The following is a 20786-nucleotide window of genomic DNA, read 5'->3' as shown; positions in this document are numbered from 1 at the left end:
ATTGCACAGGTTCCGTTTTTTTTATCCGAAGGCCCAGTTATGGGAAATTTGAAAAATGCATGTACACTTTTATACTTGTGATTATTTCAAGGTGTTGAAAATTACTAGGTTACATTTTGACAGTTATCAGAATGGAAATATGTTTGTAAAGTATCGTTTTCTTGATGCTCAATCTTTTCACTCAGGCTTCATTTCCCCTTTAATTTTAATCCTGTAGATGCTGTGTACGTCGAATTGCCTATAGTTAGGCGATAGACGGAATATTGCGTTTTGTACTATGCAAAACAGGCTGCCTACAAGCAGGCACCCAAATCTGAGGAAATTAAAGGGTACCAAGGATAAAACGAGCTGACGCGTTATACCTGTGAGCAATGCCAATTGTTAATATTGTAATCCAGCAGTAATTTTGATATATTGTCAGATAAAGCAACCGTAAAATAAATAGCTTTTATAAATAGCTTTTTGCAGGCCTAAACGATGATAGGAAAAAAGTTGGCTTATTTTTTCAACAGATGTTTAAGTATGTTTTTGAATTTACTTTGCCCACCTTTGGCGAAGAAATCTTTTCGGGTAATACGGCAAGTCCCGTGTCAACAAACAGATTACAGAAGTTGTACAATTGAGATATTTCTGGAAAAGATCATGACACGAACGACAATTTGAATATACAATGAATCATGACTTTATTCGTTATATATATATATATGTATATATATATAATATCTACAATAAAAATACCACATCGTTTGGAAAAACAATTTTCGTTACAATTAAACAGTAATCTTATATATAGTAATATTATATCCAAGTTTCGTAGCAAGTAAGATGTAGCGTGAACGTTCACCTTGCGGCGAGAGTGAGAAAATACATTTTTTTTGTTTTGTTTTGTTTTCTTTTTTTTTTTACCTTTTTTTGCAAATTTCGCATTGTTTTTTTTTTTTCACTCAAAATTTTCTAGTGGTTTACGTGTATTTCTTGAAATGACACTTTCTTATATTCATTATGCCTCCTCCCCCCCCCCCCCCCCCCCCCCTCCCCCATGGTAGCACCATGATAATGAAGAGTGCCACTTCAAACAAGCATCGGTTAGCATGCTCTTCGTACAATATTCAATACTTTGATAAAAAAAATTGGATGAATCCAATTTCATATCAGCAAACTCTTCAAATTCCATTTTATCTAAAATACTAGGCTTACATTAGTCAATAGGTCTGTAATAATATCATCTCAATATACATATAATATATTATTCATTAGTTATACCATAATATATAGAAAATACGTGTAACAATTATTTAAATGACTCACAATCATTTTCCACTGCGACATAGGTTCTCGCAGTATTTCCTATATAGGTATTATAGTTACAGGATGTCATTCTCCTCACACGTCATAATATATAGGAGGCAAATTGTTTATACACTAACATTGTTCGTTCCACACTACTTACGAATGAGTTCGACACCAGGCTCGTGAATAAATCCATCCACGAACTCTGGGATGTGTTATAATGCCTCATTTGTATAATGTGGCAATGAAGAATAACGTTATAGTCCGTATACAAAACATAATTATGGCAATCATATTACAGGGTAATCGAGTCATTGTATACGCGATGATCTTATTATCTTTCTTCCTCCTTTTTTTTTTTTTTTTTTGCTTTTTGTTTTTTGTTTTCATGCCCTGCAATCGTATAGCTATAACAAGGTATTACTCATATCGACAATCAAAGTCTTTCATCTCCGTTGTCCGAAGCAAATTCGATCGCTTCATTACTATCCGGAATTCGTAGAACCGGATTTTGTGTACTTTGGATGTTGTTACCTAACTGCAATGATAGCGCATAGATTATGCGTGTATGTTTACATCTAGTGTATTAGCTTCAAGATATACTCTTCACAGTCAATAAAGTGCTATACAGTAAAGGCATACAGATACATTTAATTATATACGGTAAGTAGTTCATTACAGTTATCGATAGAAAATCCGAACGAATATTGCGTGAAGGTTATTTTTGTATAAAGTATAAGCACTATTTTTAAGTACTTAGTACAGAGAGAGTAAGGTGGAAAGAAAACGGGAAGGACCGACATCCGTACGAACTCATGCTTAACAATATCAGAAATCCACATTGGCAATAATTTCGAAATCCGTATACCAAGTACTCAAAACAGCTCCAGACTAACGTTTTTAAGTTGCGCATGTTTTATTTCTATACTCTATAGCTTCTACGATATCTAGGGCCCTTTTTCATTTTTGAAAAGGTTCTTTTTTTTCTTTTGTTTTTCGTTAATTCTATACTTTTATTATCCATATTGAGCGGAAAGAGTATTGCTGTAGTTTCCTGTCAGAAGCATCATGTGTTTGATATGTCAGACGTTTATTGATTCGTTACTTTTTCTTTTTCGTTTCTCATTCTTTACTCGACAAACCATCATCTCCATTAAAATTTCCACGTGATTCTGCGTGTATTATAATATTATCGAATACTTAACAGGCATCGAGAGGGTAGATTGTGAAAGTGACAGTATTCAGAAAATGGTTTTCGACAAGTTCTCACTGCAGAGCTGGACAGAAATTAGAATATTTTTATTTTTATGCAATCATTATTAATATTATTAATATTGTTGTTGATATTATGATTATCTACATTACTATTTAAAAGTAATTCAAACTTTGAATTTCCTTGCATTTGCTCCTTTCACTCAACATTGAACAATGAACATCGATTTCCTACCATATATGCACGCATGTGTCGCATAAAGAATTTCAATTCGACAACCTTGAAGAACGTTACCAACGAATGTTGAAAACTTTAATATTACTTTGAATTTATTTTCCTTCACTCAGGCCAAAAAAATATATTCAAATGCAACATATCTCCTACACTGAATATTCATATTCAATATAAAGTACGGTGTTACATGTATGAGAAACCATATACAGTCTTACCAGAAAATAATGTCCAGCCCTTGGTTACAATATGTATGTATGTATGTATGTATGTACGTATATTATGTGCGTGTATCATATTACTTTGGGAATTTCTTATATATGAAAACGTGATTTTATTTATCTCTGTGCATCCGCTTATGTGTTCTTTTACACATATTTATGCATCCCAATATGCATACAGGTATATTACATAATACTGTTTAATTCCTTAAATACATTGTACACATGAGACTCGCGTTCCTTTTCTTTTGTCATTATACTATAGGTATTATTATCAATACTATTGTTGTTGTTCTTGTTATTGTTGTTGTTGTTATTATTATTATTATATTTTTCGTTATTAATATTATTATTATTATTATCATTATCGTTATTACTACTACTGTTGTTGTTGTTATTATTGTTGTTATTATTATTATTATTATTATTATTATTATTATTATTATTATTATTATTACAGTTACAATTATTATTACGATTAATGCTATCAATATTGTTAACATTAATTTTCTTTAATTTCTTTCGTTAAATCTTCATCTCTATACCACCATTTTGATTCAAGCTTCAGCCAGTGTATTTATTTTCGTATGTATGTAATGAATAAAGTGTGTCTTCTTCTGCTATAACATAGATTATTGACTTCTAACACTACTAATTGTAAGTATAGGTACCTATAATTTGTTAACCACGAAGCAAACCCGAAATCGTTATACAACAAAGTGTATAAGTGGCAAATGATGTATGTATGTAGTTATGACACATATTGAGTAGGTTAATCATGTTATTTATACATGTATTATTGCATGCTACACGTTCGCCGCGATACAGCAGCGAGTCGTCAATTCATACCGCCGTATATCGTTCAAGTAATATTATGTAATCGCAGTAACACGTACGTACTGCAGACTTCCCAAAATCCTGACCTGGGGTCTGCGGGCTCATCTCAATGCCAAAGTTCTAACCCAAATATATTTATGTATTATCTTACGGATGCGGAAAACGATTTGAATTTCAAATAATTGGCTCAAGGTCCTGCATTTGTGTTGGGTGAAATTTTTTAGGTACGTATTATATGTATATGCGTATGAACGTAGAATATTTTCAAACATAGGTAAACGGATTTTTCCGCACAGACTTTTGCCCAACTGGGATGCAACGCTGTTGTATAATAATTTATTATTAATATTCATATACATAATGTAGGATCGCAAACGGTTTGATTTAAGGATTTGATTAGTCTTAATTTATTGGCACTATGCTTATTGTTGAACGGTGTTTGTGCATTATAATCATTTGAATATAGATTTATAATACGATTTCGCTAATGAGATTACGTGTAATATAAGTATAATATTTATCAAGAATACCTGAATATAAGTACAACACACTCCAGGTAGGTATACAATATAATAATTATTATCGATGATGAAACGTCGAAATTTTTTACTCTTCGTTTATACCCTCGTATAAAGAAATGATCAATTGCTTTGAGCACCTGACCGTGATCAATGGTTAATAAAGTTTACGAGTCGAGTATTTCGATAGTCTATAATACCTACGACGTTACACGTTCAATAAGGATTCGTGACGATTATTTTCTGTCTATCTCATTCGGTTTCTCGCTTCATTCCATCTCTTTTCGCTTACAGTGATTGTGCTCAATTCTTTAAACTGTAATTATTCATTTATTCATTCGTATATACTTTATATATAATAGAACAATGAATGTAATAATATATTTTCTTAAAATCATACTTAAGATACGATGAAACTAGATTTGTTGTACGCGGATTGGTTTTTCTGCAATGCAATGTTTTTTTCTCACATCAATCATATTCGCGCACCAATGCAACTTGTCCGAATTTCTCATTCGCGTATTTTCACGTTTGCCATATAACACATATCAGCCTCGCCGTTATAAGAATTTTTCTCTCTCGCTTCTATTTGTGGGTGATTACGGTTCGTAAATATACGAAGTAAAATAGTTATAGAAATTCACGTCACGTAGGAAGGATATTACTTTTTTTACAGTGTATATTACAGTAAATGTTGTGTGTTTCAATTTAGCGTTCAAGTAGAGAAAGATATAAACAAAGACTTAGTAGTCACATAGTATTTGCATATATATTTATAGTTATCCTTTTTATACAAATACACAGATTTGATTATGTCCGCTTATAATGATTGTTTATATTTTGCACTACGCACAATTAACAATAACATGTTCAATTATAAATGTATATGTATATAAATACATATATCATTGATAGATGTTATCACGTATATATGTATGTATATATATATATATATATTGTGTTAGAATGACAAGAAAATATCTTATACGAGGAACTACAATATTATTTAATACGCGGATATACCGGGTGTAATAATTAGGTAGGTAATAACTTGCTTACGACTTAATACTTTCGCAGTATGCATTCATACAACTGACACACTGATAGATAGATATTATATTCCTCTAATTCCTAACTACAGGATTGTCAATATAGGGGCCTTTTTCATCCATATATTCATATGCGCAACTGCACGTAATTCGCGAGGCGCAGTTTTTCTCAGGTATAACTGTTTCTTTTCATTATTTATCTTTGTCTTTATTTCTTCGATTTTATCTACATACATATACATATAATTATGTTACAGTTTTGATGCTTTAAAAATCCTTATTGGCACGAATCAGGCGATCGAATTTTTATACAACGGATCGGTATACCGTGACGATTGAAAAAAAAAAAGAAAAAAAAAAAAAAACCGGCGTGCAAACTTTTTTTCAAATCATCAAAAAGTACGGCAGAGAATTAATATTTTCGCTTCTCTAATCAAATTTCAGCTCCCACCTAAGTACATACCTATAGATTCGCGAGAAGTTAAAAATATTATTGTGTATTAGATTTTAAATACATTGCCAATAATGATAGCAATTAGTAGTAGTAGTAGTACGGAGAGTGGTGAAAATTATAGTAAGAATAACAGCAGCAGCAGCAGCAGCAACAACAACAACAACAATAACAACAACAACAGCAACAACAAAAATGAGAATAATAATAGTAAAATTAACAATAATGATTATGAATTCATTACGTAATTGAATGCAAGTTTAAAATAAAGTAACGGTAACAAAAATACACCCACATGTGCATTTCAGGGTCTGTCATCTCGCAAAAGCTCTCAGCATTCTTAGTGACTACAGAATCGTAATTATGTACATCAATTCCTTGTAAAGATAGCTATGGTATATATATAATATATATAGTAATAGTATAATTTTCATTTATTTAATTTGTTCAATTTTTATATTATCAATGTTTTATTAGGTTTTTTTTTTTCCTTTTGGTTATGTTTTTAAACATAGAATAACGATTAGAAAAGACATTAAATATATTTTATCACAACGCGGAAACAATTCCTGCATTGAATGAAAAAGACCCCTTTGTTCAGGGGTACCTATGCTAAATGTTTATCCTCGTGTTTCACTTACAGAAATGAGAAAGTGATAGGAGAGAAAGTAAGGGAATAAGGAAAGTAAGAACGAAAGAAAGAAAGAAAGAAAGAAAGAAAGAAAGAAAGAATAAAATGAAAATAGCACGCATTCATTCTTCTAGACTGATCTAGCAGGCTAGCACTCACTTGTCACTCCACTTACTGAGTTACAGATACGCGATATAAGTGTGTAATTTATTACAAGTAATTCAACTGTCGATGATTCAGAACTCATTTAACACCTTAATTGTTCTATAGCTTACATAGTAAATAGGTATAACTTTATCAACCGTGAAGATATATAATATGGTGAATTCATTTCACTGCAACACACGCTTGGGCACATAATAGAAACACTCACGATCCATTTATAAGGGCAGGGACTTAGGTGCAACGATTTTTGCATAAAAATACTTTATACCTGCGGAGGTTTTCACTCGTTATGCGATTAGGTAGATGGATTTTAATGTAGAGCCTCGCAGCAGGTTTTTTCGCCAGTAAGTGTGACGTGTCAAGTGTGAAAACGCGTTGGAAGCAAAAACGTTACGTATTTAGATGTGCGTTTGCGATAAATGATTTGAACGAAATTTCAGGTTTCATTAGATTTAATTTCTGGTAGAGGTAAGAAGAAAAGAAAAGAACAAAAAAAAAAAACTAGAATTACCGCTTGATAAAAGGACCGGAATATCGAATTTTCATAAATGCGAAAATTTTAAAACGTCGAAAGTTCAAGCGCAGAATATTGAAAATATAGATCGTCGAAATACAGAAAGATCAAAACGTGAAACAGAGTAATAATCGAGAATCTCTATGCGATTCTACATTGTCGAGAAAAATTCTAACGATTCTACAGTTTGGCAGTCTATAGCCTAACCTTTCTAATCTTGTACTTCTCCATATTTCGAGTTTCAAAATTTTCAAATTCCATAAATTGAGTTATGGCTTCTTTGAAAATTCGATCTTGTAGTCCTTCGATTTTTCAATCTTTCTATATTTTTACCCTCATGGGTACATGGGTATGGGTCCAGGCATTGGAAAAGGGTATTACATGATCTCCCCATTGAAAACACACATCTGTACGTCTTGCACTGATTTTGGCAAGTACTTACACAATATACTAAATTGATTTTTATATTTCATTTTTAATTTATCAAGCTTTTAATAGTTCAGTATTATTGTTATTGTTGTTATTATTATTATTATTATCATCATCATCATCATTATTGTTGTTGTTGTTGCTGTTGTTGTTGTTGTTGTAGTTGCTGTTGTCATCATTGCTATATTAGTATTACTTCTTTTTTTTCGATATATCGTAGATAGAGGTCGACGACTAGTTTTACCAGAACACAAGGCACTTGGCTTACACATCATACATTTGTTTCATACGCTTTATGTGTTTTTTCTTTTTTTTTTTTATATATAATTTACTTATTTCATCATTATTTTTAGTATTTTAGTTGAGTTCATTTATTTTTTTTTTTTTAGCGTAACTCGGTGCTGAGATAGCCATCGTTAAGGCACACTGCTATCGCGGTGCTGTTCGTTATGAATTTTTTGTTAATCTAATTATGCGCTGTATGCAGCTAATGTAAAAGAAAAGCAATCTTTTGTCTAATTGTATACGTGTATCGGAAAACGAAGAAAACCAAATGATTCTGTTGAAATAAATTCTCAGATATTTTTCTTTAACGTCACTTGATTCGATTGTTTCAATTTAACACTTTATTTGACGATAATTTTGCTTCCAATTTTTCTTTAGATCGATTGCAATATGCCTTGAACGTGGACGACGTAACACGCACATCAATCATTCACAATATCCATAGAAGAAAATAGTCATATACTATAATGTACATATATAATATTTCACGTTTTCGCATGTTTATGCATATATGTATATGTACATACCTATGTACATTTACACACATACATACACCGATTATATATGCACATATAGATGTATAATATCTTTCATAAATGACGATTAGATTATTTATATTACATCTGAGTATTACAACTGTATTTTTTTCTTTCTTTTTTTTTTTTTTCTTTATCCCTATTATGTTTATCGTAGTAGTTGAATGGCATTTATTCTTTATTTCCGTGGTACAGAGAGTTTTCGTATTTTATATTTCCTCGACTGACGTATATCATATAAGCATAAGCTAAATTATCATACACCCCTGATTATTTTCATCCGCTTAGCACCCAAGTGACATGTAAAATTGCACCCGATCTTAGATGTATTTATCAGAAATAATAATCCTTTAGTTGAAAAATATTGAATAATCACGCAACTCGTCAGTGAATTTAGAAACAATTAACCCTTCGTTATTCCCTGCGAACTCTATTACTTATAGGCGAAACGGCTGTTTGCACTAACCCGGAAACATGTGGGGGAAAATTCAATAAAATACGAAAACCTCGATCCCAGGAGTAAAAGCATTGCTTATTAACAGACAACATCGACATTATAATTTAGAACTCGTGAAGTAATCAATTAATCACTTTACGTTGTGTGTGTATATTATACAATATATAGAATAGCGAGTGTGTGTGTTATGTATAGATGTAATATGCGATATATGTATAGTATACGTACCAATTCAATGTATGTATAATGTGTGTGTTCGTATGTATATATATATACACATGTAAGTATTGTTTTTAAATATAATACTGATGCACAGATACTCGTTGCCCTAGCTAAGCCGACTGACTTTAGACCGATCTGTAGTTTGTTATACATTTAGTTAATAATTAGATTTATTAACTCTATGTAGATTCTCAATGTAATTAGTTTATTCATTTTTGTTTTAGGCCTCGCTAATTTTTTTTTTTATTTCTTTTCTTTCTTTTTTTTTTTTTTTTTTGTTTTTATTTCCTCATCTTATTCCTCTTTAGTACTTGACGTAATTATAAATATGTTTTTTAGTTTCTTCCTTGGAAGATATTAACTCGGATGCAGCGAAGATGCAATAAATATTCCTTAGGCCACCGAGTAGTCGAGTTATCAAAATTTTACTTCCTTTATGCAATGCGTATGTGTTTAAATCTTACCCAAGCCCACATAATTTAAATTATTATCTCCGTGCAACTCCCGCCACCACATCCCCGTTCAAATTGACTGAATGGTTTACTCATTTAATGCTTTACACTTGTTTGTCACACCAATCATTCAGCCATGAATATAATAATTTTTGGAATCGTACAATTTTCACACTTATTATAATAAGGATGTAGGTTACATCGCGACGCATGTCTCACCTTGTATATGTTTATAAAAAAAAAGCGTTTCGAATCGATGAAATCAGTAGATGCAGATGCAAAGTTCGGTGTATAAATATGAATAGTAAAAAATCTGCGATAATATTGAGCTGACAATGAATGAAATGCAGGTAGAATAATGATAGTAATATTTTTTTTTTTTTTTTTCACCATCACCCTCGCGTTCGAACTATACGATGTACGGAAGCAAGCTAATCGCAGATGCAATTGTGATGCAGTTTTTGACAAACAACTGTAACGCATAACGCAAAATTGTTTTAGATAATAAAATTGTACATTACTAGCCAGCTGTAGGCAACATCGACTGTGGGAATTTAAAAGCAATAATATATTACACATGGCACCGAGTTTTGAGCGATTTATGTAACGTTAGATTTATCATTTTTATTATATTTTATTAGTTTTGTTTGCCAATGGTTTGCCAGTGGCCAATATTTTGAGCAAGATAATTCAATGAATAAAATTAGACAACATAGTGTCGGATCAACAATTATACGTGTGTTGAGTTTTATCTTATTATTTCTTTTACCCCCTTCCACGTAGTTTTATAATACAAATATAAGTAGTATATATCAAGAGAGAAAAAGATAATATCGTGGTAACATCGTATCAATAATACAAAACTAGTTGAGCAGAAAAGTTACAACTCATAAAGGAGCAATAACGAATATTGCTGACAGTAGTGTTAAAGGGGTATTCTGGTCTAGAAATTTAAAAAAATCGTTTTTTTTCTCTATATTTTTAAAGTTTAGACCTGTAAGAAGAAGTCTCTCAGAGGATTTTTGGAAATTTGAATTATTTTCGAAGTTACAGTTATTTTTGTGACGCGACAACTAAACCGGTCCAGCCGGAACGAATCTTTAAACGCGTTCTTCTCGAAACTACTTTTTTCGATACGGTTGACACGATATCTCAAGTTCTGATAGACCGATTTACTTGAAGATTAGTGGAAATGTTTTTTGTTTATCCCACTATGGTTGGAAGCACGGATTGAAAAAAAAAAAAATTTGTTATCTTTAAAAAATTCGGAAATTTTTTTTTCAAATCGTCGGCATTTCGTAAAAAAAATTTTTTTTCTCTTTCCATGCTCCGGACATTCGAGACGTCTTTACTAATGAAGAATTTCTTTGAATTTTCTATTTCGGAACACTACAAGAGTCAAAAACATGTCGACCAGGACGCGCCTTTTTTTCTGTAGTCCCCACTTTACCACCCTTTAACTTTTCGTATTTTTGATTTTTTTTTTCTTTGATGAATTTTTGTTGTATTCCCGAAACATCGATAAAGGTGTTGTAAGAATATGGATGGTAAAAATGTTTTTTTTTATTTCCTTTCTATCTCACTTAGAAAAATGCCTAAGATTTAGACCTCTAGACCAGAGGACCCCCTTAATATCGATCTACATACTTATGAAACCGAGAGTAAATTCTTTCACCTGCAACCGCTGCAGCGATGTTCAAAGTTGTCCTATAACTGTAAATACGGTATCTCAGGTATTGAGTTATAGTCCCTTGAAAATGCCACTATCAATTATATCAACAGGTAGATATGCCTGCAGGTGGAAGACGACGATTTTTCAACCAGTGCTGTAGTAAAGTCATGAGCGTCAATTATAAATTATAAAAACATGATTGCCATAGATTTTTGAGCGATCTTATACTATAAAAGTTAGTAATAAAAACGAAATCTTTAAATTTGTGCGTACGAGTGTATGCAGCGATCATGATCGTGCAGGACATCCGATCATCGCGTGTGTTATTTACGAATTTGAATGTGTAAGACGTTGATATTGTTATTTGTACGTGAATTGTGATGAGAAAATGAAGTAAAAAAAAAAAGACATAAAAAAATAAACAACGCCAAGTTTCAATCGGGGAGTAAAAATTTATACGCGCGGTGATACAACAGCTGGCTAGGTTTTCTACGGTATTAAAAAATCCTATTAAGAATAGGGTTTAATATAGTAAAAGTTAATAGAGAATAGATTAACATCGAATAGAGGATTATAAAGATCCATGTTAGTGTGTAGATAGACATTAAAGTAGATAATAGATAATATAGGACAATATAGCTTACAATATCAATAAGTTATAATAAATCTCCAATCTTTAAGAGTAGAGCATTTTTTTTCAAATAGTTTTTTTTTTCATTTTTTTTTTCTCTTCTTTTTGCATAAACGATGACGAGTTTTTTTTTTTCCTTAGTAGACTTTTTTTTCTCTTTAATACAGTATTTTGAGCACATTCCTCAGGTGTATAACCACGCTACACTTTCTTCATCGAGTTGTACCAATATATATAATACATATATGTATATATATTTCTTGCATCATTGCAAAAAAATACGCGTACATATGAGCAGTTAGAGTGGTAATTTAGATTGCTTTATCGAAAATTGTTTACAGTCTTTGAACAAAAGTAAATGAAATATCTTTCTCTGCGTACGTTTGTGTTTGTGTTTCATTGTAAAATACTAATTTGTTCCTAGAGGCATAGGGTCGAGGTTTCAATGGAACGATTAAAACGCTACGTAGTTATTAGATAATTTCGGGTAATCGGTATCTGTTAGGGGAAAGCAGACTTTTTCGACAATCTATAAATATCATGAGTTAAGAACGCACTAGTGTTTCTTTTATTCGTAAGAGGTTTCGAATGTGTTTTGCGCTATGCCTCACAGATATGTATTGCGATAATTTATTACACGAATTCTATGCCTGATATATCTTGTGTCGCTGATGTAATTTAGTTTGTGAATAAGAGATGAGCCAATCAATTAATGTGCGATAAATTGGTAGTCACAGTTATTGGATGTAGAGAAATTACACGATGCAGTGTTTCTCGTATCAATTTCCTTCTTTTAATTTTCTCTCGGTGACATACACAGACATCCTTCAAAATATTTGGCACTAGTTTGCCTTTTCTTGTTTAACCACCGTATTTAACGACTGTGTTTTTTCCTCATTCCAATATCATAAAACTTGAAATTAATACACGGCAATTAAAGTTTCAATAACATTTAGTAAGGATAATCAATAACAGCCGGATTTGAGCATAGTAAAATGACGAAGAGTTGCCATCAGAGAAATTATGAATAATTTTCCGTAACGGAGAAAGGCTTATTGACAAAATCGAGATCTGCGTATTGCCGATGTTACGATTAACTAGCAGCATATAAACGGGGCTCTGAATCCATTAACTTTAAGACCACACTGCGAATATATCTTTTGTGAATCTGTGAAAGTTTCGATAATATCGGTACAACCCACTAGTTGATGGCACGGGTCCGCCTATATACAAATATATGTATTACCATATATACCACATACCATTTAAATACATCACATATTTATCAGTTTATAATAAGTACAGGATAATATATATAAATATGTATATGCATCAGCCCTACATATTGTGCATATATACATATGCATATATACCGCCGATGCTATATGACTTTTTTTTTTTTTTTTTGTGTTTTTGTGTTTTTTTGTGACGTGGAGGGACTCAATTGTACAATTCATGCAATATATCTTCGTCACACTGTTTCATAGGTATGGCTTTCTCGTTAACTACAATTACTCGCTCTTCTCTTCTAAGTCAACAGCCTCCAGCAATTTATATTTATTACTTCTTAGCGTGAGCTTTGCACAATTTTCTAAGTCCAGAGTAAAGGGGTTAAAATAATTTCGATTAGGAAATTCATACAACTCCCAAAGTTTCGTTTCTTGTTGTCGAAAGAAGAATCTAACGGTGTAAAATTCATGGAAAGTATGTCGACATAGGTAATCCATACACTGTTGCATGAATTTATTCTGGAAATAGATAAGTGTTAAACGTATGCCATAAAATTTACTGCTAGTTACTCAAATCTTACCGAACCCTCGAGTCTGATTATAACAGTTACTTTTACGTACAATAGTAATTACAATAGTAAGGTAGAAACTTAGTTTCTGTAACAAGTGTATTGTCTTAAATGATATGTTTGCTAATTTTTTTCTTCTTCATTTTTATTATTCAATCTATTTTCAAACCCATATTTTCAGAGTCGATAACAATTTTTTTTTATTTTCTTAAATAAACTAGTTTTAAAGTGTAAGGTTCTACAATCTATCATTTCGTAGCACATTTACAGATCTATGTTTTTACATTATTCACTTGCTGCTGGAAGCTGTTACAAAGATCACATTCCTAATGTTCGTTTGAACCGAACAACCATAGTAGCAAATAAAAACCGTCAATTTGATATTGCAAGGAAGTATTGAGACTGGGGAGCGTCGACGTTAATCTTGAAAGCGTATGGGTAAAATAGTATGTAAAAATAATAGTTTGAAATAAATAAAACAGTACAACGAAATATTTTATAACGCATCAACGTTTAGCAAGTAATTAATTTGGAAGAAACTGCGGTATTATGTTTTCTAAATTAGAGTGAAAGAATTCGATTTACATACACATCTTATTCGATTTATAAGACCATTTTACAGAAACTTTGATTGACGCGTGTTTTTCCGCGCTTTCCGTCTATTACGTATCAATATATCTGCAACTGATCCGAAAAATGAACGATTCGCAGTGACTGGGCCATTTTTCTTTATACTAGATTTTCAAATTTCAGGAGAACAGTATTTGCTAATGAATCCTCTTACTCTATGTGCCTGACTAGTTCGATAAATTTAGTCAGAAGATAAATACATTATTATGAAATTATATGAATAAATGTACTATGCGGTCGACATGGTTTTATAAAAGTTGTCGTCGCAGTGCGATTATAATCTTTATGCTATTCCATGTATTAATATATTCCAATAAAAATTTCTAAGAATGAGGATGCGACCAATTAGATTTCCAGAGATCTGACGTGATTATTCCAACTAAAATTCTAATTATTTTTTTTTTTCGTAGGTTCCGTGAAATGAAAAAGGAATATTCAAAACGTGAAGCTTATCTCAAGTCATAAAAGTATGAGATTACCCGCACTGCCACGTGAAAAATATGCGTCTGCATCAGGAACCATTAAACGATTCATAATGCATTTTACATAAATAGTGGAAATTTCGACCGTCGCGTTATTACCTATTAAAAAGTAGAGGAAAATAACCTAAATTAATATTTAGGATCACTCTTTGATTCACAGATTATTTTTAAGCATACTCACAACTCACTCACAGCTAAATTGAGAAGATTTCTTTTTTAAACATACAACGTCATTAATTTAAGTGATAAAAGTAGATAAGTATATGTATATAACGGAAGTAGTAGGATGATAGAAGAAGAAGAAGAAGAAGAAGAAGATAAAGAAGAAAAAAAAGAAGAAGAACAGGAAGAAGCAGAAGAATAAGTATAAGATGCGGAAGGAGAAGAGCGTTAACAATGGATGAATAACAATGTCCGTAAGATAAAAATATATAACGGTACCTACGATGGGCAAACTTCTTAATCAACAATTGAGTTCTTGAAGTACAATTTTTTCAACTAATTTCTGTCATTTGTCTATTACTATGTACACTATCATTTTACGTAAAATCACTTACATTTGAGCTAATTTCTTTTGTATAAGGTTTCAAATACAAATGCCATTTTGCTAGACAGTGGTTTCTTCTCTTTTTCTCTCTCACACTTTCGTAACGAGACTATGCGGTTATTGAATATCTATCATCACACGATGTACCCGACAGTAAAAATACGACGTGTTTCGTTAGATTTCAAATTTGATTTAGGAATATGTGAGCAATGACTGCGGATTTTGTGTGCGTATAAGCAATGTAGAAAATCTCTGAGATGAGAATGTTACAGGCAAGAAAGTAATTGTCGTTAGGTACCCCGAAGATGATGAATAAAACGTGGAATTTAAATTACCATTCTTTTCCTCTCATTGTTCACGCAAGAGTATCACCACGTAGGCCTCAGTAATGTAGAAAACGAAGTCAACTGTGCGATAATTACAGCAGATCCCTCCTAAAAACGATCCTAAATTATCTTACTTAAATTTAAGTAATGTCATCCACATTGTACATACATACAGAGACATTTATGAATATGTACAGGCGTGTATACATGTATGTACACATATAGTAATATCATCGTCACCGCCGTCATTTGCTATAGTCATTATTTAGTTAAGTAATAATATTAATCAAGAATTTTCCAATTCAAGTGCATAATAATAATAATAAGAACAACAACAACAATAATAATCGTCATTATTTGTCCATTCGCATAATAATAATAATCATTACAATTATAATTATTATTACGTATCACGTGTTTTTTGTATCAATAAATTATCATTATTATTATTATTATCGTTATTATTAATATTATTATTATTATTGTTAATATTATTATTATTATTATTATCATTATACACCGAATGCCGGCAATGCCGAAACCCGCAGAGTGAAACTTGAACAATGTTCTCAGAGAACTAATATCATCCTACAAGCTATAGAAATTTTATATACATATATATGTGTATGTGTGTGTGTATATATATTAAAATTACATCAATTATTGATTAAATTTTACTTTTTCTTTTATATTATAATCTATTTAATCATAATTTTAGTGTGTTATAATAAGAGATAAAGGTAACAGAATCGGGCGTTTTAACAAATCGATACTTGGTAAATTACCGGATTAATATTATTATGCAGTTCGCCTTGACTGCGAATAAAGTATGAAGAGTTCCAACTAATGGTATTACTACGACGCATGTATAACAAATTTTCCCAACCGAATGGTGGCTCCCTTATTTACGTAATACGAAAATGATTGTGATATGCTTGCCGTATTGCTTGAACGATCGCGTCATACGGCAACCTATGCAAATTAATGTCTAACATGTAACTGCAGACGTTGAATCCGATAAGCATGAGAGGAGAAGTAAAATATTATAAACCATAACTTGATCACGGATACCATAAACGTTATTGAATTCTGTAGAATTTTTTTTTTTTTTTTTTTGGTTTCTAATTCCACAACAACTAAGTACGGCTGCTTAGGCGATTGATAGTTTACAACAATTAACAGGGTCGATTTTACATTACATTACGTAGAAGACGATTGAGCACACGAGTCAGTTATCTCACAAGGAAAAACAACGTAAAAGTTCTTTAGAATAAAAAATACTAAACAGGTAACCGTACAGTGTCTCTATTTGTGGCACAGCTTTCGTAGTATACGTACAGTGTGCACGTTCACTCGGTAGTATTTCATGACCGTTGAGTTTTGCTTACCGCGTATAACACGCTTATCTAAATCATCAATAGAGGTTTGTCACATTTTCACATCCTTCGTTTAAAAATTTATCATCATTTCCTTTCAATAACAACGTTTATCCATTCATCTCCATTTCTCTACCGCCGAATTCATTCCCGAAGCAAGTTTACATTTTCTGGATGTTGTTTCTCCATTAAATGCCCCGATATTTTTGTCTTGTGGTGTAGTAATATTATGTACAGGTATTATTCAATTACACTCCACAATTTCGTGAATTGTCCAATTCATTAATCGAAAATCATCATTTTTATGCAAACATTTCGTTTCGCTAATAGATGTACATTTAAACGGTATCGGTGCAGTATAAATACTCTCAATTTTTGGTAGAAAGAGGGGACGGCGGAGAAGTAGGAGAACTAAACTATTATTTAGGCCTAGAGTGTTCGTATATGTCACGAGTTTAAATTTTTCTTTTCATTGCTATCCTTTGACAAAAACCGTGTTTGAATAATTCGAGTCGGAGTTTTGAATCAATAAATAACTAAAGAAAGAAAGAAAAGAGAGTTAAAAAAAAGTAAGAACCGCACCCTGCACAGATCAAATTTGGGTCCAATATATTGGAATACAGTTTTGAAATCGCACCGTTAGATTTCTGCTTAATACAAGTTGTGACATTCGTCTCTCCAAACATTACAGCCTTCGTTGGGTAACTAAACTTTACGTTGTCGACTGGTTCGTTTTCTTGTTCACATCTTTCTTCGTTTCATTATTCTTAAGGTGGCCTGAGTCTCGCAGGATTGTGCCATAAATGATTTGCACAATTCAGCGCATTGGAGTCACTATTTGTTGTCGCTGTCAGCGTCGTCGTGTACTGATAATCCTGCGATTGCTTTGATTGTTGCTGTTGCTGATTATTTTGTTGTTGAACTGCTGCAGCACTACGCTTAGATTCTTGAGCCATTGAATCTGGGGAGGGTATTGGACGATGAGATTTCATATGTGCACTTCTGCTTTTCACTTTGTTGAAAACTCTGAAAGAAAACAAGAAAACAAGGAACATGATAAATGATATCATTGACACATCGGCGTGGTCTCTGGCATTGGATTACATTACAAACCGCTTGCTCAATGATAAAAATAAAATGGCTCTATTAAACAAGCAGATATATAAAGTATTTGGCATATTCATATAATGTGAATACATGCGAATCAATGTATAATAATATTATGTAATCGATGAATAAACTTCTTGCTGAGCGAACACGCGAACGCTGCTCTACATTTCATGTTTCATTTGATTTAATATAAAATTAAGAACAGGTAGGTAACATATAATATAAACTTTGATGAACATTCAGCTGGATTGTGCAGAAACCTCATGGAACGAAGATTTATATTATATTATGTGATGGAGACGTGTGAGTATAAATATGTACGTATAGCTGAGAATCATAAACAAGGCATATTAATGAAAATCGCATGCTATTCAATAGCATACTCATTAGGGTAATTGTAAAAAGAAAACGAGTCAGTCTTCGACAGTAAGCGCAAAGTGGCGATAATCGTAGATTTCCATTGTAAAAATGTAGGGTACAATTATCAAAAATTGTCAGATTCGAAGATAGTATTTTTTGCCACGCTATCCGTTTGACACCGCCAATGGAATTCAATCCGGAAGTCTTGGTATTTGCAGCTACGTTTCTTTCCATGCTAAGGCTCTAAATTTAATGGAATGGTAAACCAAAATCTCAACAAAAAGCATAACTTACAAAAGTTATACACGTTTCGTTTCCAATGTGTTGCTAATTGTGCTTATAATACGAATTAAATCGGATGTATGGCTCATAACTAATTCTGGGTACCAAGTCTAACGTCGCAATGCCTGCAGCAAGGTACATCCAGTTTTCATATACACCGAGGAATAGATTAGCCAATAATATGTCTGGACCTGAATGTAATATAAGTTATGGAAATGGTTTGATTTAGATTAGATTAGAGACTTACTTCCCGCAAATCTTGCAGGGGTAGTGAAGTAGGGTGGGCACGGGTGGTAGATGCTCAGAACTAGTGTGAGTTTGTGAGTTGGTGTTGGCTGTGACGTGACCGGTTTGGCCAGTTTGGGTGCTTCCAGCCATCGTTACTGTTACACTTCCGCTAAAGCTCTGATAACACAAAGAAAACACAAAGCCAAAATAAACAACACAACCAAACGACAACAACGACAAACAATGACAACGCCAACAATCGATTTCATTACTTTACCCGCGACTGTCAGGTTTTTATTTTTTTTAACTTCTTCGTCAAATAATAAGCATATTAAGAAAGCATTCACAATAATCGAACTACATGCGACAATTCAACTTTCACATGAAAAAGAAGATATATATATATATATATCTGTATATATATATATATATATATAATGCATGTATGTATGTACAGGTTTTCATACCCACCAAGTGTACAAACGTGAGTCTTCTGTCGATAAATTTTACAGGTATACAGATGCAAGGTATTTGGCAGAGGCTCGGGAGCAGATATAATGTGTAACAATTCGTCATAATTCGCGGCAAACTTGCCTTATAACGAATGGAAAATATTCTACACAGCTACAAATGTCTAATAATTCATTTGTAATGTGTTGGAAATTACGTGACGGTACACGAATTTGGAAACTCGTTCAAAAAAGGTTCAACGTATAAACTAGTTCTTAGAATGTTCGAAACAGAATTACGACGGTGCTTCGAATGTCCATCGGATAATACACAAAATAACTGCATTCTCGATAACGCTATTTTATGTAACGTGAGTGCTTGATTTAGCTAAGAAAGTCGACACGAAAGCCAGCGCGAATGTACACAATGATACGTAACGTTTTGAGAAAAGATGAACAATATAAATGATGTTAGATAAAGTAGTAAACAGTTGGACGGATATTTAATCGAATATGATAAATAATTAGATTGCGAGTAGCAAGGAATATTAAGAAATGCAGATAAACCGTTATTATTAGTACGTATAACGGTAACTCACATCAGGGCATTCATAGGCGAACAATCTCAGTTCCCCTTCGCTGGTTGTCAGCGTGGCCGAGCTTTCCCTTTCGTTAGTCTGCAACTGAGAGAATAATATTTTGATATGATAAACGAGTGGCGAATCAATATATTTTCAAGTATCATTTAAATTCCCAACAACAATACTGTGTATAATCAGCGGCTAACCAGGGTGCGATGGAGAATTGATTTTTCTTCGCTAAAGTCGAGATCCGTTACAGACGCAATTGCGTCTCTGAGTTCCTTGGTATCCTTACAATCTTTAATATCTTTATTTTCAATTTTGATCTTTGGTTTTCCATGTCGGGATCTTATTCTTTTGTACTCATCAGGGCAAAGTTTTTTCCAGAGGTAGTAAAATTGCACGCATTGCTTAACGGACTTGCTTCCAACGTCACGAGATATCCCCCTGAAATCTTTATTCCGTTTCGATAAACTCTGATAGAATAAGTCCATTTCGTGGGCTGTCCACCGATCAGACTCGTGGTACTCGTAGCTGAGCAATGGATGTCCCATTGGCAGAGAAGGAGTCGGTCTCATCAGCTTCAACATTGCTTCCTAAGTAGAGCAAAAAAAAACAAAAAACATTCCAAAATTGAGCATTCGAAGAACAATAAATTCATATTTTAGTAAAGTGTAAAAAGAAACAATATCTGCTTACGTGAATGTTTCCTTTGCACATATGCAGCAGGTGAAGAGCATACTCCTTGTTTCTTCCCCCGCCAGGCACAGCTGCGCAACAGGCAAACTGTAGGTACATTTCAACTGAAAAAAA

The 20786-nt window shown here is 32.5% G+C and overlaps 1 protein-coding gene and 2 long non-coding RNA genes across 9 annotated transcripts in view; 1 reads left to right on the top strand and 2 right to left on the bottom strand.

The window, feature by feature from the left end:
* Positions 1-5735: 5735 nt before the first annotated feature.
* Positions 5736-14772, bottom strand: LOC124408383. The gene is made up of 3 exons (XR_006929414.1): positions 14760-14772; positions 10608-10612; positions 5736-8718 (listed from the first exon to the last, which is right to left on the bottom strand). It is a non-coding gene; the product is annotated as an uncharacterized LOC124408383 (long non-coding RNA).
* Positions 12073-20786, top strand: part of LOC124408384 — a 22543-nt gene continuing 13829 nt past the window's right edge. Inside the window, exons 1-2 of the long non-coding RNA XR_006929415.1 lie at positions 12073-12181; positions 18373-18380. This is a non-coding gene — a long non-coding RNA (uncharacterized LOC124408384). The remainder of the gene's footprint in view (positions 12182-18372; positions 18381-20786) is intronic.
* The window catches only part of LOC124408381, a 164644-nt gene continuing 160122 nt past the window's right edge, over positions 16265-20786 (bottom strand). For 6 of the 7 annotated variants that reach the window (XM_046885284.1, XM_046885286.1, XM_046885289.1 and 3 more), the window contains 5 exons: positions 20673-20776; positions 20180-20569; positions 19992-20075; positions 18963-19120; positions 16265-17989 (listed from right to left, as the gene is read on the bottom strand). In XM_046885284.1, the coding sequence (XP_046741240.1) occupies positions 17731-17989; positions 18963-19120; positions 19992-20075; positions 20180-20569; positions 20673-20776 (995 nt within the window). In that variant the 3' untranslated portion in view covers positions 16265-17730. The remainder of the gene's footprint in view (positions 17990-18962; positions 19121-19991; positions 20076-20179; positions 20570-20672; positions 20777-20786) is intronic. The other variant, XM_046885290.1, reaches the window with a different exon arrangement.

The sequence above is a fragment of the Diprion similis genome, chromosome 7, assembly GCF_021155765.1.
Source record: "Diprion similis isolate iyDipSimi1 chromosome 7, iyDipSimi1.1, whole genome shotgun sequence".
NCBI classification, from domain to species: domain Eukaryota; kingdom Metazoa; phylum Arthropoda; class Insecta; order Hymenoptera; family Diprionidae; genus Diprion; species Diprion similis.
Note: the sequence above shows the minus strand (reverse complement) of the source record. Positions and strands in the feature narration are given on the sequence as shown.